Genomic DNA, 20,023 nt, shown 5'->3' with positions numbered 1-20,023 from the left:
TATTCAGAATTAAAAGCATGTTAACAATCTTTCCTTATGATTCATGCCCAATGTAACAGTTGTATCACCTTAAAGAACCTGACAAGGTAGGACAATATATTATTATTTTTTTTATTGAATGGACTTGTTTATTCAATAAAAATGAAAATGTAGTATGGTAACATTAAACATCCTTGTTTTTGTTCTCAAAAGAATTTACTTCAGTTTCCCCTTTCTCTCAGTGCACAGATATTTTAGATTTAAATATATAAATTTGGTGGAAAAGAAATATGTACAAGTACAATGTGTTAACAAAAGAGAAGGAAATGATGAATTAGAGCAAATATATTATTGTTATGGGACTTCATCAGAGAGGCTGCCTCGGGGACAAAATTGTCTTTGAGGCAGGCAAAAAATGTACAATGTTGTCATCTTATTTTAAGAAAGTGTTCTTATGACCTCTATTAGTTCTTACAGAACTTTACAATTAGATTATAATAAAAACAAATAAATAATATTTGAAAAAAAATATTTTGTTATAAATACCCCAAGAATATAAGTTAAACTTATAAGTATTTACACACCATTATGATGATTTGAAATGCTGGGGTGATGGTTTTTTTAGCCAATAAAAAATGTGTGTCCACCATTTGGTAACACTGACCTTCACACAAACTTAACATTCTCATCTTTATTATCTATTTCAATACATAAATGCACTTCAACTTTCTTAAACATGTGGTGTGCCCTTTATTCAACAGACTTTACATTTTTGAAGTCAGTGAACTATTTACAAGGGGATTACAAGGGAAAAGTATTTTATTTCAGCTTAAACTGAATAACTGCCATGGCTATATTTAGGATTACCCTTTGTACTGCAGGAGATCCCATTGCAAAACCGTCACATCCTTGTCGACACTGTGTTCTTTGTTTACAATGGACTGTGACAGCAAAAAACAAAAGAAGCGGAGGTGAACATATTATACAGTTCATTGCCTGACTTAAGAAAAAAAAAAAAGAACAAACCCACTTTTCTTTGACACTTGTGACAGGTGGAAAACAGATTTCAGATATGGTTTATAGACTCAGGAAAATTAGATTTATTCCGAAAAAAAAAATAATTAGAAAAACACACAAATCAATGTTGGGGAAATATTTCCAAGCGCCTCAGTGTGTGGCGCTGTGTTGTGTAGAAACTGTGTTGTGCTGCTCTTATTTGGCCGTCAAGGGGAGTTGACGCATCGTGGGCAGCTCAACTCATTCTGAGCAGGGATTTTCTTGTGTTGTGGAAGGAGTGGAGTCGGTTTGGGCGGTTTTATATGTACACAAAAAATAAATGCGTTTAGATAAAAGAAAATCGCAAAAACCTTTTTGATTTTTTTTTTCACTATTTTGTTTCATTATTTTTATTACTTAGATAAAATAGCCATTTTTTACGCGCTGTTTTGTTTCCAGTTTGAAACCCCTCATCAGGACAGGTGACACATTTAAGCATGGCTAAATTCGTTTGAAAATAATAAATAGTAGGACTATTTTACACTTGTGTGGTCAGTAATCCAACCGTTGGACGTCCCGATGAAACAAAGAGGTTTATCCCACAGGCGCGGGTACGCCCTTAGAACCCCCCCGTGGCGCGAGTCCTGACAGTTATTGGTTGGTGTGCCACTCTGCGCGTCGTTGATTGGCTTACTGCCTCGTCAATGAGAGTCTGTTGTTCACGCTGTTCGCCTGAGAGCAGGAGCGCCTGTGACAGTGGAGTGCATTGATTCATGCTGTTGTGGAGTCTCGTTTCTGGTTTTGGGAAACAATTAATGCGACCAGACAAGAGCGCATGAAGGTATGTTCACACGGTATGCCCGGGGTAAACATGGGCCTCCTATTTACTTCATACTTATAGCTTTCTTATTAACTCAAAGGCAAAAATGGATAATTGCATGTGTTGGCATCATAATGTTAATTATTTTTCACGATGAGTGGCTTTGCAATTCAAGTAAACTTTCAAGCAATGCACTCTGGATTGCATACATGTATTGTTTTTAATGATGTTAAATAAATTGAGCTATAACAGGATTTAATTTTTTTTCTTTCAGTTGTAGCTATGGTAATAGTAACGGAAAAATAATGATTCATTATTGATTTTGCCATTTTCACTGCAGGCTGTCGATGGATGATGGCTATCGTGTGATGTATTTGTGAGACCTGTGTCACTTTGCAATTGAACTGAATAGCACAATTTGGGAAAATAATGATAGCGCCATGTGTCAGACAAAGGCTCATGTCGGCAGGTGGATCCACTGCTCCTCAAAGAGCACAGTGATCATGTGTAAAGCACAATCATTACCAGCATGGATCCTGTCTTTTCATTTAGAATGACTAGTCCCTTAGTTAACTTTACAGCTGGAAGAAGTAAACGTAGAAACAAACTATGAATTTGATCTAGTGACAGTTTCTTCTTTCTCACTGCAATTTTGTTTCACTAAGCCATACGTTTCTTTGAATATCTCTGATTTCTAAATGTTTACCTTAATAATATTGTTGCTGTTTCTAAGTAATCTATCAGCGTCTATGCAAACTGCAAAGCTGCCACTTAAAAGCATGTGGGCTTCAAAGTGGGTCTCAGAAATTTACTTCAGACTATTCCCATGGTGTGGGTATCCCTGGAATGCTGGAATGATTTTCCACGGTAGTTGATTTATAAGCCGTGATATCAGGTATCATTGCAGGGAGTTAGGACCAACAGCCACAATGCACACTAATGTTTTCACTGACTTAAAAGAATGCGATTGGGCAAGACTGGCCACCCTTGAGATACATAACAAGTTGGTAAATTAGTTCACACTCTTTTGCTTTGTTATGAATGTGCGGTGAGCCACAGAAAGCACATAGGAATTTTGGAGAGTCAGAGAATATGCTGGGAATGCTTCGGTTAAAAAGTAGACTCTTGCAAACTCCATGATTGTGAGATGAAAAGGGAAGGTTTGTTAAACAATTAGGCAGATGGCTTCATAAATATTTTATTAGACTGAAAAAAGAAATTAGAAAAGATCTAGTGCATGGCAAAAGTATTTAGACTATTTTAACTTTTTATAGCCACACACTGAAATGCTCTTTATTTGGGTTTTATGTGATTGACTAATAAAATGTAGCACATAATGTGTCACGGAAAGAAAGAAAACACATGGTTTTAAAGTTTTTTGAAAATAAAAATCTGGTTAAGGGTGATGGGCATTGCTATCCAAGCCCTTCAAGTCAACACTTTGTTGAAACCACATTTTGCTGCATGTTATTACAGCTGGTATTCTTTTGGTGTATTTCTCTAAAAGCTTTATTTGCAATGAAAGTTTCACCAAGTGCTATTTACAAAAAAGCACCATACAAAGTTTTTTTTTTCTTAAATTTTTTCTTCTGGTCTATAGATATTCCCCTCGAGTCCAAACAGATTCAACAGCGTCCCTTTATTGTTTTAGAAAAGCATTTACGCAGCATGAGGTTGGCTGGTGTTTTCAGAGTTATGTGTAGTCTTGGTTTCCTGTTAATTCTGCTCTGATCTGACCCAACCTCCTCGTTTTATGTGTTTCTTGTCTCTTTCCTACATGCCGTGTAGAGAGCTATAAGACTTCTTATGGCTGCCTTTAAACACTTACAATCTTTTCTTTAACGGCCAGATTTGTAAAGCAGACAACTAATAGTTGTCTTTTTGACATATTCTCCCACCTGAGCTATGAATCTTTCCAGCTCCTCTGGAGTTTAGCTGATTCAGCCAATTATGCTTTACTTGTTTGACCTGTCAGCTTAGATGGAAGACCACGTCTTAATAGGTTTGTACTTATGCCATCGTCTTTCCGTTTTCTAAGTTCTTTCTTGGATTTTTTGTTTCCATAGGAAAACCCTGATTTAAACTTGTACATAATTTTATTCCCGACCTGCCTTCTTTGTTCTTTGGTGTTTTTTTATGTTTGTTCAGTAAAATTCTAAAAAAGTAATCTAATGGCCTTCACAGAACAGTTGTATAAATAGTGACAATTAATAACACACAGTTGAATCCTATTAAGGGAATTCTGGGAACATTTGCTTGAACTGTATTTTATTTAGGGGTATCCAAAGAAGCCAGACTGAATACATTTTCACTTTTTAGATTTTGTTTTTGTGTAAAGTTTTTCAAACAACAAATCCTTTTCCTTTTACTTCACAACTATGCACTGCTTTGTGTCTGTCCGTCACGTAAAATTCCAATAACATATATTCAATTAAGTAATTTTAATGTGAAAAACTTGAATACTTTTCCAACACAGTATTCAGCAGGCCTGCTTTTGATTTGGGACCCACACGTTAGACTCTTGAGTAGGAATAATGTAACTTCTGGGAATATGTAGTGCTATGTCAGTTGTTCTTGCACCATGGTGTCTTATTAAAACACAGTGTGTGGTGGGGGTGATAAGCTGATTATTATCCAGCATCGGTTATCTGACTTCACAGCTGACACGTACCTTGTCAAACATTTAATTAACACTGAAGGGAGCAGCCACATTCCAGAAATTTGAGATGACTGTTTTGGGTTTCTTACACTTTTATAGATGAGGTCAGATGCGGGATGTGTGTGTCATGTCTGGCTTCTCTGACCACACTGGACATAGCAGATGAATCACACAATACATCAGATAAAGAGCACGGTGATGCAGAGTTAAGATGATTAAAAAAGGAAAAAGAAAAAAACACGGTGCTGGAAATTATGAAACATTAGCCTTAAGATCTAAAGCAAATACATATTTTTGCTAACATTTGAGACAGAATAAAACAGGCAACTGTCCCCTGTCCCTGTGCAACAAAATGGGCAGATATGCTAATGGCTTCCTGTTTATAACCCGGAGCACAACACTGTGAGGCCACAGATGGGACCCCCAAGTCTCATTGTAAATTACTTCTGTACCACTCACGATCAAACACACAACAAACAGGACAGTATGTGCCAGAAATCACAAATATATGTCTAAATCCCAAAGCTTTTCCTGATTTCTTGCTTTTTAAGATATATCCGAAATACTGTTATGTTTGATTATATGTTTAATTCTTGGTCTTTCTCATCTCAGGTGGAGAAGATGAACATAGAGGCTCTAAGTCGAGCAGAGCTGCTGACTCTCCTCAGTATCCTGGAGGGAGAACTGGAGGCCCAGGATGTAGTCATACACACCCTCAGAGTGAGTTTAAAACCACAGCATCTCGCCTGCAGACAGCACCACGCCTGTTCCACATTTAAAAACCATAAGACCATAAAATATCCTGTAATGTTAGCGCCATCTAAGCAGTTCATTAAATAAAGCATCGATTAGTGCTAAAGGTTTCACTTTATTCTGCGTGAAAGAATGTGAACAAACTGGGAGGGGATGTGTAAACAGGAACCAGAGGAAACAGAGCTTAAGAGGACAATGGAGCGGGGGCCATTCTGGCTTCTAAGGCCTTTTAATCCAACAGAGCAACAGTATTATTACTGGTCAGACCAGTCTTTGGGATTTCTTTTGATGTGGATATGACCATGTGGTTTACCAATCCGTCATCAGTTATCAGGTCTCAAATATATCTTGAGAAATACATTGTTTTCACATCAGTTTTACTCTATAAAATACAAACAGAAGGTTTTGTTTAGAGTTAAGCACTTTGAACTCATTTTCTAACTATATCTAGCTCTGTAATACACAGCTTTTACGACAGGCTCATAGAGGCCAGTGATGCACTTGTTAAAACACTGTCAGCTGAGAAGGGAAGAGCCAGAAAGAGTGAACTGAGCAATTTCTCATCAGAATATTAATTTAGTTTTGTGGGTGAGTTGTGACATTTCCATGCTGGGAAAACCATCAGTATCTCACCGCAATGTGTTTCTTAAAAATAAGTGTCTTTGTTGTTATTCTCAACTTGGGATTTAGCTCGTTGCTTTAAAAAAAAAAAAAAAAAAAACGCTGTTTGGCACTACCCATTGAATGGGAGTGTTATTGTCCTGTCAGCACTCGCAGTCAACTCGGTCAAATAAATCTGTGCTATTTATGGACATCTGTGGAGACTCTTAGCAGTCCCTAATGGGTGGGTACAGAAAATAATACTTACGTCACACTAACTTCATGTCAAGCAAACAGTAGAATGGACTGGGAGATATAGATTAGGTTGTAGTTTTCTTTATTTGGTTGTGTGTGTGTTTTTTTGTTTTTTTTGGCAAATACAGCCTATTTATTTACAAACAAATTTGTCTAGTATGTAAGCAAGACAAATGTTTAGTGTTCTTTCAGCCAGCTGATCAGCAGTTAAGCGCAGCAGATGAGGGAAAGATGATACTCTATGCTCCAAACTGATGGAGAAATCTCTGGTCACAGACATGTATGGTGTCTCACCAACCAGAACTTTATAAACCATCAAAGATGTTTCATAGAAAAGTTTGTGATTTTGAAACTTTGCAAAATCTTGATATAACTTGATAGCAGTAAACAGGCCCATACATGTGGCATGTTGACTCAATACCATGCTTCAGACCTTACAATAGTTGTCTTGTCTGTATCCAGCTGAGCTTGGAACGCCTTTGAATGTGACGAAAGAAGGAACATGCATGGTGCGCTTCCTTTGTGGGTAGAACTGACCCAGTCAGCATGTGAATGCTGTCAATTTGGACAGCTTAACTCGCCAAAGCACACATTACTCGGATGTAACTCAGCAACAATCTCTGTGGCATCCGCTGATAAAGGACTGTCTCTCCAGTTGTTCCTAAACCCCTCATTCAGTTCTCTGGAGCTCTTTCACTCAAGCTCAAGTGAAAGAGCGCAGCTTTCCACCAGGAACAATGCTTGTCAGTGTACGTGTCTGGTCCAATTAGCTTTCTCCATGCTGCCGGCCACTTTTCACACTCATGACTAACGGGAGCCGTACTGAGCATGAGTGAAACTGTTAAGGAAATAAATACTTCACTTTCGATCTAAAGTTGTGATCATTGCCGTTGAAAGAGAGAACATGTCTATAGACCTTTATGGAGTATATTATCTAAAAGGCTTTGCAGCCACTATTATGAAAAAACCTCATTTCAATGGAATGGCAAAAATTCACACCAACAAAACCCACTGAAATATGAAGCATACCGTGTTTGATACACTCACTCAGTGATACCCCTAGGACAACTGCACTGTAAAGCTGCTTTCATGTTCTCCTCCTTCCCTCACATTCAAACACAGCCACACAGTGGGGGACACTTTTCATGTTTAACCACAACCTCTCTGTTGAGTGTTTACTGAGCAGAGGATGAACTGTGTCATAGGCTCAAATGACTGACTTCCCTTGTTCCCGCTGAGGGCCCGTGCAGCAAATTGCTGCCTGGTCAAAGCCGGGGTAGTTAGTGTATAGGAAATCTCCTGGGCGAGTAGGGAAGTAAATAAACTCCATCTCTGATCACCAATTAGATGCTTGTGATGTTTGCTTATATTTTGAATGTTTTGCTGTTATGCTGCAAGCATTAACTGTAATGTTTGTCTTGAAGCAGTTCTTGACTGCTTATCTTATGTGTTCGATACAATTACGTACTGCACCTGTGCAGTACACAGACCCACTTTGGTATATATATGTATTAGATTGTAGGCCTTCCACTACACAAAATACTCCAAAAACCACTGCTCCACTGCCTGCCAAAGCTAGATGTCATCACCTTTGGGACTTGTCTCTACAGATTCTCGATTGTACCGTTTCCACTTCTCATTGCTAAGGAAGCGGCTTTTCTAGAGGGAAAATTCCTGTGATCTTACACCAGGCAACTTCTGCATTCCAAGAGGTGTGGTGTATCTTTTAACCTGACAATCGTCCTTATCTGTAGAGATCTCGAGCTATTATTATCGTAGTTCAAATCCAGTGCAGAGTTTCTGCAGCTGAAAAGAAATACAAGTTAAAAGGTTAAATAACACACGTCTAGAGGTTTGTTTACATTCATAATTACCCTGTATGAATTAATTTGGAGGGGGAGAAAGGTAATGAGTTATGTGAACTATTGTCTTTTTTTGTGGTGGACTGAAAATCTAACATAAACCTTGAAGACAGTAAAAAAAAATATTTTTGCAGGATTTCTCTAATTCACACAGGGTCAAAATTATACATACTTCCTTAAATAAACGCACACCCTCTTTAGTAAAGAATCTCATAGCTAAGTGCAACAAAATTACACAATTTTCATGCTTCTAGTTGGATGTTTGTCCATTCTGCTGATCAGAAATTTGATGGTTACCTCACATTGACTTTTCAGTGAGCATCTTTTCATTTGAGTAGAGGTCCAAAAGAGTCTGGATGAACATTAAGGGTCTTTTTCTTGTTTGAACATTCAACTACAATGTAGAGTCTTTCATCTGGCCTAAGCTGTCACCCTCAAATGGGGGTAAATTGGCTATGGTGTTCAACCAAGCTAAATCATATGATAAACTGGAAGTTACTGGAAAACCAGTGTCTCTTTCCCCAATAAAAGGAGTTTCACATCAACAGGCACTGAGAGGATGCTGACAAAACAGCCCTTAAAGAATCTCTTCATGCTTAGCTAAATACTGTCAGGACAAAAGGTTTTATGATCAGATGAGAAAGATTCAACTATTTCACTGCAATGATAAAACAGCTTTTTGGAGAAATTTAGCTACATTTTCTAAATCACTGTGTCCAACTCTCCCTGATAAGCATGATGGTGGTGTTATTACTCTGTGGGGCTGGTCTACTGCTGATGTTACTGATGCATAGATGAAATAAAAGAAAAAGTCCACCAGGGCACTGGTGCTAAATAAAGGCGAATATTAGCTTTGAGTTGAATATAGCAGGCTAGATTTAGGTTTCTGTTTTGGCTCTCTCAAAGCCTTACCTCAAACAGAAAACATCATAACTTGTGTGAGACATGTGGTTATTAGAGAAAATTCACAATATAAAAGTATTTGAAGTTGTGTTGTATATTAGCCCACCACACAAATAACAGTTCAAATAAATAATTTAAAACCCCAAGTTAGTATTTTGACTGATAAATTCATGTAAGCTTCTTACTCAATTTATACCTGCACATTTGCTTTTCAGATACACACCTATGTATTTGAGGTGCATTGCTGTTTGACAGCTGAAGTAGCTTTGTTTTGTTTGGCTAAGAAACACGTTTTGTGTGGTCAACCTGTTGCTTTCGTTCTCAGCACTTTTTTTTTTGTTTTGTTTTTCCATATGATGTCACATCCTGTAGTCCTAAAATGTTTTGTCTATTTTTGCAGGCTGACATGTTTTCCTGACTCCAATAGAGTCAGGAAAACATGACTCTATTGAGCCTGGCAGGAGTGGGCTGTGCAGATAAGAGTGTGTACACTAAAGCTACTCAAGAGGCAAAGCCCAATTTGGACATGTTTAAAAAGAAAACCTGAGCAGAAAGTACCAACAAGGTTCACTTTTATGTTATGTTATGTTATGTTATGTTATGTTATGTTATGTTATGTTATGTTAGGCCTGACCTGGTGGCACCAATGCATATTATACTACAGTGACAGTTCATCAATTAGAGTAACATAAACTTAGTATGTGCTCCTTATTGTGCTTATTTGTCCCAATTTTTATCTAGACCCTGATTATAAATAAATGTCCTTCTAACACTGCCATTCACAGCAAATATCTAAAAAGTTAATTTCTCATGAAGGCATACCCAGGCTACAGGTCAATGAATTGCCTCACAGTTTAATATTTGACTCCTTCTGAAGATAAACCAAAGTACTTCCTCGTTCCACCCAGTGACACTACATGTTATGCCCAAAGCAATAAGTGTTCAAAGGCTGACAACAAGCTGCTTCTCTGTTTCATCAGAAACTGTGTTTTTGAGGCAGTTAAACATTTCTCGGAGATGTTTGTTTTGGTGCTTCGGGTTTATCTAAATGCCATCTGTGGTAAATGTGTGGGTGGCAGGTGCGGGGGACATGGTTTGAGTTCTAAGCACACAGCTAATTACGCTTAATAAAGGAGAGGTCTACAGTCTCAGCTCTGTCTTTCTGTAGTTTATTCAGTTTTTATTTAGAGACTTTAATCCTGTTCCCAGGCCAAGTATTGTCTAGAAGGGTAACACTTGCCCAGACAAGTTCATTTTTCTACCATTAGTTCTCAATCTCAAAGGAGTTGGAGCACTTAAGACTGAGCTTAATGGACATTTAAAAATGAAACTACGGGGCAATTTACATCGTTTTACATTTTTAGCTATGAAAGAAAGTACCAGTTATTTTTTCTAGGTTTCCTTTCAGCCATCTAAACAAGGAATTTTAGTTTCAGCAGCTAGTGTAGCTCTTCACTTTTAAGGCGGTAATTTAGTCACCTTCCTGTGAAAGATGTTATTGTTTTCACAATAGGAGTGGTAAATAATTTTCTTTTTTGAGAAAAATCTTAACCATAACAGTTATATAAGAATAGGAATATTTATGATTTAATTTTAGGTAATCAATGACTAAGGGTTTAGAAAATGTATAAAATTAGTATTGTCACAGTTTCAGAAGTTCTTTGCAAAATTATATTTTAAAACAGATATATGTAAGTTAATGTGATGTATATCAGAAGTATGGCTTGTAATGATGTTGGCATGAAAAGTCAGTTTTAACTCTCAGAATTTTCTAAATGTCAAATTTTAATGTTTCTGTGTCCAAATGGGAAAATATTTTTTATTCAGTTAAATGAATCTTTTTTATATTTTTTCCCCCTTTAATAGGGAATTGAAGCTGTATGCTACAACATGCTTATTTATGTACCATACCAGTGTATTGTATTGTAATCATAATTACAAAGACTCTGTGGATGCAATACAATCGTTCATAGGACATTATGTTTTGTATGCCATGCGTTGAGCCTTATCATCCCATAACATGGGGATGATAAGGCATTCACAGTCTGCAGGACTGATTCTTCCTGTCATGCACTATGACTGATCTGTTTGTCATGCACTATGAGTATGGTCTCAATGTAAGAGTGGCTAGAAGCCATCGTTGAAAGAAAGCAGTGTGGCGCAGCCCAAATGTGACTCGCACAGGGAATAGTGACTAAACATGGTGGCAACATCATGCTTGGTGGATGTTTTTTTATTATTTATTTATTTAACAGGGTCAAATAACTATTTCAAAGTTTATGTGATGACAGGCAGAACTAAATACAAGAATGTCTTGGAAGAAAACATGTTTGGAACTGCAGTAGACTTGAGGCTGGTTTGCCTTTCAGCATCACAATAACTAATAAACATACAACCACACCTAGAAAAAGACCTGATTAGATCAAAGAGTAGTTATCCGCTATGATGGCCCAATCAATCTCCACACTTAAATATAATGGGGAATGTGTGGCAAGGCTTAAAATGTTGCTATGCAACCTGACTGAACTGGAATGGTTTAATAAGAGATAGCCACAAAGATGTGGCCCTTTGAAGGTGGTTCAGAATACTTATGCACACTGCACCTTTCAAATTTTTATTTGTAATGAGAAATAATTAATTAAAACTATTTAATTTCCCTTTCCCCTGAAAGCTACGTGTCACTTTGTGTCAGTCTGTCACATAAAGTTCCTATAAAAGACATTGATATTTGTGGTTGCAAAGCGACAATACCTGATAAGTTCATGAGATACAGATACTTCTGCAAGCCACAGGAGGTGTGTGAATGTCCTTTGCTCTTTGCCAGTGATAGTTGCAGCTGAGTCAGAATGAGAACTTTAGATTTGTAATTGGAGAAATGCAACCAGCACATTTTGCTGCTGGGATTTTTGTTCATGTTCACCTCTGACTTCATTATCTGACAGTCATTTCAGGAGACTTACTGGGGGAACAGGACTCTGTGGCTTAGTTCAGCTTACAGAGGCCTGTTCCCCCCGAGGCTGTAGGTGACTGACAGTGTTTCCAGGTGAAAGAAATCTTCTTCTTTTTTTTTTTTCAAACACACACCTTTTGCTGCGGGGAATCCAATAGAAGGTGACACGCTCAAGTACATTTATTAAAATTCAATATCATTCCGAATACAAAATACAGCTGTAAATTATTCACAAATAATGTGTACTTTCCCACGACTTGCTATAAGGAGCATTTGTCATCAGCTGCCGGGCAGGGATAAGAGCTTGACAACCGACAGGGTTCGCCTGTTGTGCCCTGTCATAAAGGAAAGCACACCCTGTCATTATGATCAGACCTATCCTGACAAAAAAAAAAGCCTCATGCAAGACTGGGCCTCTGCACACACTTAAAGTGCAGTGTTTAATGGTCTATTTAAAGCCTGTAGCGTAAGGCTAACCATAAAAGAACACAGTTTTGGCATTTAGCAGGTCTGTTTTAAAGTAAAATGCACATAAACATGCTGGCTTACTCACAAATTAATTAAAAGTTTTCTTGCAAAAGTTTAAACAATAAAAGAGTTGGGGCTCATGCTTTGAAGAGCACTGTATCAGATCAGGAGGCAAAGCATGATATTGTAAAAAAAAAAAAAAAGAGAGAGTACAAGTTTTGTTAAGTTGCCTTGGCATAGAGCCATAGTCTTGGTTCAAACTGAGAACAAGCCACAAATATACCATTCTCGCTCCGAGCCCTCAGGGAGTGAATGTGTGTTCAAACGGGCCAATTTCTGGAGGCACACGGGAAAAGAAGCTGACAAAAACCTGAGAAATGGGGAGGTCTGACTCAAGAACGGAGCGACATTTAGCGGTGCAATGTAAGCTTGTGGACTAGAGATTCTGCTGAAGACTGCATAAGGAGAAAATTATAGGTGTCCTGATGTCAAACGGTGTGAACTCTTCCGCCCGTGCTTTAATCACCGAGACACAAAACTGACCCCGAGTGCCCCAAGAACTCGAACCAACAAACTGTTGTGAAGCTAATGAGACCCCCTGATGACACTGTGACCAGGGTGGAGGTCAATGAGGCCCCATACTGTTTCACTTAAAACAGCTTAACATATGCGCTCTAAAGTTTAGTTTTCTATAAGACTCTTTAGCCATAGTTTAGTGTTTGCCTTTAAACAAATGTATTTTTGGTTTGATATCATTTTAGAAGCAAGTGATGTATGTGAGTAAGGAAGATGTTTAATGTCTCAGTTTGTCACCCCTGCATCTCCAGGGAGGCGTTAACATCTGCCCCATGTGGGGGTTGGACAGCAGTGCCTCATCTCTTTGTGTTTAGGTTGATAGGAACGGCCATCTGCTTGCTCTCATGCTGATGATAACAGTGCCCGTCGCAGACCTCCTGAACACATATGAACACATACGAACACAAACATGCCTGCACATCTTTTTTTCGGAGTGTGTGTCCTCCTAAAACGAAATGTAAACAAAATGTAATTTTAGGGAACCTGTGCACTGACATAGTCACTTCCCAGGATTTTCAGTAATGTCCAATGAAGAGCGAGTTTGATAAATAGATCAAACTCGCTTCAGATATAGTTTGTCACCTATATTGCAACCTGCCATTGTTAGGTTTTCTAATTATTTTTGGTAGCTGTAAACATTATTTTTAACAAGATACTCTCACAAAGATAAACTTACTATGGCGACGTCTAATTCTATTTATCTTGATTTTTCCTCATTTGCATGTTGTTATTTAAATTCCCTTTTCAGATGTGTTTATATGAATGGACCAAAACATCTCAGATATACTTTTAGAAAGAAAAAACAACAACTTTGCAACAATAAGCCACATGGTGGCAGCTTTTGAAGTCTACCTGTCGTGGAAAAAAATTACTTTTCAGATGTAACTGAAAAGCATCAGAAAGTTAAAATCCATCAAGTCTCCACTCAGCATTGTGTCCTGTACCTCTCGTGATGTCATCAACCAAAGCAGAAGTGGGAATTAGCAATTTTTTCCTTTGATTTTTAAAAACATAGTCTGTTTTTGCCTCTGTTTTTATTATAATTCTATATTTGTTCATAAGAAGAAAACCCTTCTCTAGTTATATTCTTAAAAATAAACATGCTTTGTCGCACACAATTAAAGGTAAGCCCCCTCCTCAGATACTTAACGCTAATTCTACATATTTGTTGTGTGTCTTCAGGCCCAACACCGAGATGAGTTTGTCCAAGACCGCTATGGGGAGTATGACCTCAGCGATCCATTCCTGGCCCTGCAGCGGGACGAAGAAGCCGCAGAGCGCCAGACCACAATCAGGCAACCCCAAACACATCCGCTTGGCCGGGCGGTGGGCCCAAACCCTCTGGCTGTGCTGAAACTGGTCATGACTCACTGTAAGAGGATGCAGGAGAGGATGATGGGACAGTTGGCTGCTACCGAGAGCAGACACAGGAGGGTAAATAGCATACGATGCCCATAAGCAGTCAGTAGTTCATGTTTCAGGTTTGTGATTTGAGGTTGCAACGCGGCCAAAGTCACATAAGGCAGGAAATTTGTTCACTGAATTTATTGTGAGAATATGTAAGCTTCATGGCTTAGGGGAGGTTTTGTCTTTATTTTTACTGCAAATCGGTTCTTTGTTGGAGTTATATAAATGTATAGATGGACTAAATCAGTTTGGAAAAGGATACAAACCAAGTTTAATAGTGATTAAGTATCCGGAAAATTAGTTGGTGTTTTTTTGTTTTGTTTACAACTAGGTTATTGCTCCCTGACTTTACCTGTTAATTACTTAAGGAGAATTACATCACTTTCATGCTCTTCACTAAACCTGTCTACACATTAGCTCCTAGTGTTATGACTTGTCTGTGTCATTGTTCAGATGATCACCGCTCTGGAGGAGGAGAAACAGCGGTTTGTCCAGGAATCTGCTCGGCGTGCCGACTATGTCTTTGTTCTCGAGACAGAAAGAGATAAGCTGCTGCAGCAGGTGTGTGTGACATGTCAAGCTTACAGAAAACTGTTACTATGTGAGTGCCCTGTACTGTAAAAATATCTTAAGTTCCTTGAACATTTTCAGATTTTGTCACATTGAAACTACAAAATGAAATGGGGTTTTTTTCAGCTTTTTATAAGGAACAGTAACACAAAGTGGTTAGTAACTGTGAAGTGGAAAGATAATGATACACTGTTAAAGTCTAAAGAGTGTGGCATGCATTTGTACTGAACCCCTTTACTCTGGTGGCCTTTAGAAGTGACTTTGTTAGTAAATTTTATCCGTCAGCATCTAATATTAGCTCATATTAGCTAAATACAGTTGCTCTGTGAAGGTCGAGTTGAAGCTTTATGAGGAAACAGGCTCTATCAGGGATAGAGTAACGGAGAAGTTTAAAGCGGAGTGAGGTTTGAAACAATATAGCATCTCACATACAGTAACTCTGTTCAACTAAGTATCAAGAAACCAAGAAAGATGGAACTAAAACATTTGAAATGAACAGAAAGAGACAAAACGTCACTAGTGCATTTGTGCAAATGAGCTGATCACTTTGTTGTTCAGTGATCTTTTTTTTTTGTTGATAACAAATTCATAGTAGACATTTGATCAAAAATTCAAAGTAATTGTTTTTCAAAGGCCATGTAGGATGTGTGGCTCTAGATGAGGTTTATTTGGATGGACTGAGGGCAAAAATGGCTGCTTTGATTTTAATTGTGGTAGACCCCTGGATTTTCTCATAAATCCTCAATAAAATTCTTTGAAGTTTGCGGCATAGTAATGTGACAAAATATGGAAAAGCTCAAGGGGTGTGAGCACTTGTGTAATACGCTGCAGATGGGAGCGTTCATTGAAGACAATTCTGTTTCTGTCTCATGTGACTGTCTGCACTGTGTGCTTTCTTTTTAAAAAATATTCTTGCTGAGATCAAAAACAAAATGAGCAGAGATGCGTCAGAGGTAGTTCCTCTGTGTAACTCAGAAGGGTGGAGAGGGCTTGGCCTTTATAAAATTTACACACACACAGAGGCACTCTTACTGTATGCACAAGCCCATAACTGTTCCATGGGAAACAGATGAGGAAGAGACCATTGTTCAGTTGTCCAGCAGCCATGGGGCTTTATGGCCTCAGGAAACCTGAGATAATGGATGTTCACGTCTAATGCAAGGTCAGCTGGCAAACACACGCTGTGAGCGCACAATTACACAGGGGCCTTATGTAACACAGGGTCCCCTCAGTGACTTCCTTAGGCTCTCCTGCCTCTTGGTGTTTTCTTTCCTTTCAAACACATGGTTGTATTTCATCACCTCCTATTTCCTTTTAATACTCAACAAAGGTTAGAACCAGCCCATTCACCCTCTGATGACCTAAAAGCAAGTGGACTGTCCATAAACATGCCATGCAAGCAGATAATTCTTTTACAAGGCGAAACATGAACAATGACCTCCTTTCTGTGCCTCTTCGGACACTTTGATGACACATATTTCTTTTTCTTTTTTATCCTACCTCTTTATGATTCAGGTGTGGTTTGTTTATCAGAAGCATATTTAAAGAGGCCCAGGAAAAATTAGATAGAAGTAGACCTCACATTCCCACCAGAAATGTATAACTTTGTAAATGTAAAATTGTGGGTCCCATTTAGATTATGTGTAAATTAAACTTTTTAATAGTGTAATCAGTGTCAGATAAGCCATTTAATGTTACATAAATGGTAGTACATAAACAGTAAGAGTACTAAATACAGCGATAAATGTATTTTATAGCACATATAGTATGGATAGAATTAAAGATAATTTGGATTTGAAAATGTTTTGTGCAAAAAAAATACAATGAAAAGAATAAAAAAGCTTTTGTTCAAACAGCACAGTGTTGCCTCCTTGTGGCCAAAAGCAGAAGCCCCGCTCGCCTTCACATTTCTGTTTCTCTTTTCCAGCTGGAGGTGGAGCTTGCAACGGTGCAGAGGTTGGAGAAGGAACAGGCACAAGTGGTGAGCAAGGTGGAGGAGTCGCTGTCCCAGGAGCAGCAGCTCTCCTCCAGTCTGACGCTGGAGCTCCAGAAGGCCAGCAGCCAAGCTCAGGAGGAGGCACAGAAGGTCTCTCAACTCCACGTGCTGCTGCAGGAAGAGACCTGCGCCCTCGAGAAGCTCCAGCAAGTTCTTGAGTACGAGAAGAACAGGGTGGCCCAGCTGGAGGTCAAGTCGGAGAGGCAGACGGCTGAGTTTGATGCTGAAAGAGAGCAGCTGAAAGCCAGACTAGAGGCAGAGGAGGAAAAGGGCAGAGAGCTTGAAAAACAAGTGAAAGAACTTAGAAAAAGGCTGGCTGAGCCTCAGGAAAGTAAAACAGAGGTAAAAGAGGCTGCGGCCGAGGTGAAGGAGTCACAGGGCAAGATGGTGTCCAGTTCTGTTCAGACTGAGCTTGATGGAAAGATTACTTCAAAATCCTCTACTGTGCCAAAGGTCAATGGCCTTCAGTCTCATAAAGAGACAGAACCATTAACACATGAAGTGAAAGGAGCAGAAAATGGAGTGGATAATGGAGGTGGAATCCTTCTCCATTCCCCTATTCACCCTTTTCCTCATCCTCACTCTCCCTCCAGCACGGCCTCCTCTTCCCTCTCCTCCTCCCCCGTTTCCTCTCCAGTTCTAGCAAAGCGCCTGGGCAGCCCGGGCTTCCTTCAGTCCTACCAGGCTGGAGTCAATCAGAGATTTCAGGCCGCCAGACACAAGTTCCAGAGTCAGGCCGAGCTCGATCAGCAGCAGCAGCACTGTGGGCCTCTTTCCCCCAGAGACCTCTCTCCAACCACCTCATCCACCCCTCCTCCGCCAGAGCACAACCCGGCTAAGCAGCTGGCCCGTAGCACAGTCACTCAGGTGCTGTCCCGCTTCACCAGCCAGCAGGCCGGAGTGAAGTCCACGCCAATTAACAACTCACCATTTGGCACAGACTACCGCAATCTGGCCGCATCTCCTACAGGGGGGAGGTCGCCTTCTTCAGGGCCATTATCTCCGTGCTTTCGCTCTCCTCTCACACCTCGTTCAGAGAAGACCCATCCTCCTCCAATTCCACCTAAAAGGCCTGGCATGAGTCCAACTCCGGGTTCCCCAAATCACTCTGCTCGGACCAGCCTCTTCCCAGAGCTTACAGGGAACTTTGGGCACAGCAGCAGTGGGCAGGAGGGAGCCAAGGAATCAGACCTGGTCTTATCCTAGTGCCTAATGTCCAGACCGTGCAAGCTAATTGTTGAAGAAATCAGCTACTTCAGTTTCTGATGTTAACTAAGTTTAAGACATTTAATATTAGCATTGAAAATTAAAATGCCTTGTAAAAAATGTTCATACCCTTTAAACATTTTTCACATTATGTCTCATTATAGCTTCAACCATCAATGTGTTGTAGGTTGTAGCCATAATGTGAGATAGGCTAGTGCAAAGTAGCATTAGTGTACTAATCCTCTGAGTAAATAGTTTTCACAACCACCATTTTCTGACCTGTCTGCTGTGTTCCTTGGTCTTGGTGATGCTGTTTGTTCAGTAATATTCTGTAACAAACATCTGGGACTAATTTATTACCCAGAGGAATTCAGTTTACTAATCAGCAGAATAAAGACAAATGGTTGCACTGAATTTTATTTAGGAGTATCACAGTAAAAGGGGGTGAATGCATTATAAAAACCCACACATTTTTATATTTTCTTTGTAAAGAATAAAGTGTGAACCATGTGGTGTTTTGTCTGCTAAACAATGATGCACTACTTTGCATTAGTCTATGACTTGAAATCTCAATACAATACACTAAGGTTTGTGGTTATAAAGTGGAAAACATGGAAAAGTTTGAAGTATGAATGTATTTTCAAGGCAGGGTATACTGGATGCATTGTTTGCTGTATTCCTACCTCAAAGGCACAACATGAGAAACAATTGGTAAAAAATTATTTAAAAGAGATTGCAAATTCCTTTATTGGATTTAGTTATTTTTTATATTGCTATCATTATGTAGTTACCCTAAATGTCAAATTTCTGAATTTTATCTATGAGTTTGAGCATCAACCATCAGTAAAAAAAAACAAGCTTAAATTCTGACAAACAAAACGGACTGGAGTTGTGCTTGTGATTTGTTTGTTTTCACTTATGGATTTACTCGTCAAACCTTTGAAGAGTTTATTCAGAAGCGAACCCAAAATAAAGAGGATTTCTCAAATGTATGGCTAGTAGAGCATAGCAAGCATGTAGCTATTACAATTTTACAAAGACAAAAAAGGTTTTTAATGCTTTTATTGTGAGTCCCTATGCAATTTTTATGGAGATGGACCACATGTTTTTTTATTGTAAATATGTCAAGAAAATTTTCCTATGAATGAACATTTGATGCATTTATTGTTTGTGTTTACTTGTCATGAAAACACTGAGACTTGTCTTGAAAAAGGGAGAGCACATTTTGCACTGCATTGACTACACATCAACAGTTTTTTATGAACACAGCATATCCAGGGAATGTTGAATTCTGCTCTACACAAGCTGAAAATGTTGCTTCATTATGCCTCGCAGTAAATATTTTAGATGTTCATACTTTGAAACACAATTGTGACCATTTTTACTGTATATATATATGTGTGTCAATTATATATAGCACTGTGTCTTGTAGAACTACACACAAGATTATTTTATTTTTATTGGCCTACCACTTTATTTTGTAACATGTTTTTATTTCAAAAGCAGTAATCAACTGAATCATGTTAGATTTGCAAATTTATTTAAAGTCATATATGTACAACCTGTCTGGGGTTCTGTTCTTTTATCACTAGTAAATGCTCATGTCATTAACACCCTAAGTATTCAGTGCTTTAAATAAATTGTCCATTCCTTCAAGTGATGAATCATCTGTCTTTCTTACAGTCTTGAGCTAATAAAACAACGGCAGTATATTTGGAGCTCCTGATGGGAACACTCTGCCTTTTCACCGATAGAACAGCATGTGATGGTCAGATTTTCTATTTGATTTGTTTTAAATTGCTTTTTAACAAAGATAAAATATACTTTGGGCAAACTTCTACGGGCAAGTGCCTCTGATGGCATCACTAAAGGTGATTAGCAACTGAAAATTTGGCTCCAACAAAACACATGGAAGCAGTTCATGAAGATAACCACTACAGAGTGGAATCGCCAGATTTCATTATTAAATATGATATTTATCCAGGTTTTGCTCACACTTGCAAAATACCTTGAGCTAGAACAA

General features: G+C 38.7%; 1 protein-coding gene across 1 annotated transcript; it reads left to right on the top strand.

Moving 5' to 3' along the window:
• The first annotated feature begins 1,675 nt into the window (after positions 1 to 1,675).
• cttnbp2nlb (CTTNBP2 N-terminal like b) lies at positions 1,676 to 19,656 on the top strand. The gene is made up of 5 exons (XM_028014039.1): positions 1,676 to 1,816; positions 5,067 to 5,174; positions 14,004 to 14,255; positions 14,682 to 14,789; positions 16,726 to 19,656. The coding sequence occupies exons 1-5, from the start codon at positions 1,811 to 1,813 to the stop codon at positions 17,998 to 18,000; spliced, it is 1,749 nt and encodes a 582-aa protein (XP_027869840.1). The 5' UTR covers positions 1,676 to 1,810; the 3' UTR covers positions 18,001 to 19,656.
• The last annotated feature ends 367 nt before the right edge of the window (positions 19,657 to 20,023 follow it).

Source organism: Xiphophorus couchianus, chromosome 1 (assembly GCF_001444195.1).
Source record: "Xiphophorus couchianus chromosome 1, X_couchianus-1.0, whole genome shotgun sequence".
NCBI lineage: Eukaryota > Metazoa > Chordata > Actinopteri > Cyprinodontiformes > Poeciliidae > Xiphophorus > Xiphophorus couchianus.
Note: the sequence above shows the minus strand (reverse complement) of the source record. Positions and strands in the feature narration are given on the sequence as shown.

What these genes read in the sequence shown, in the direction of transcription:
- cttnbp2nlb (XM_028014039.1), top strand. An exon ending in TAGTCATACACACCCTCAGA is followed by an intron (nt 5,175 to 14,003) that starts GTGAGTTTAAAA and finishes GTGTGTCTTCAG; the next exon opens with GCCCAACACCGAGATGAGTT. An exon ending in CCGAGAGCAGACACAGGAGG is followed by an intron (nt 14,256 to 14,681) that starts GTAAATAGCATA and finishes GTCATTGTTCAG; the next exon opens with ATGATCACCGCTCTGGAGGA.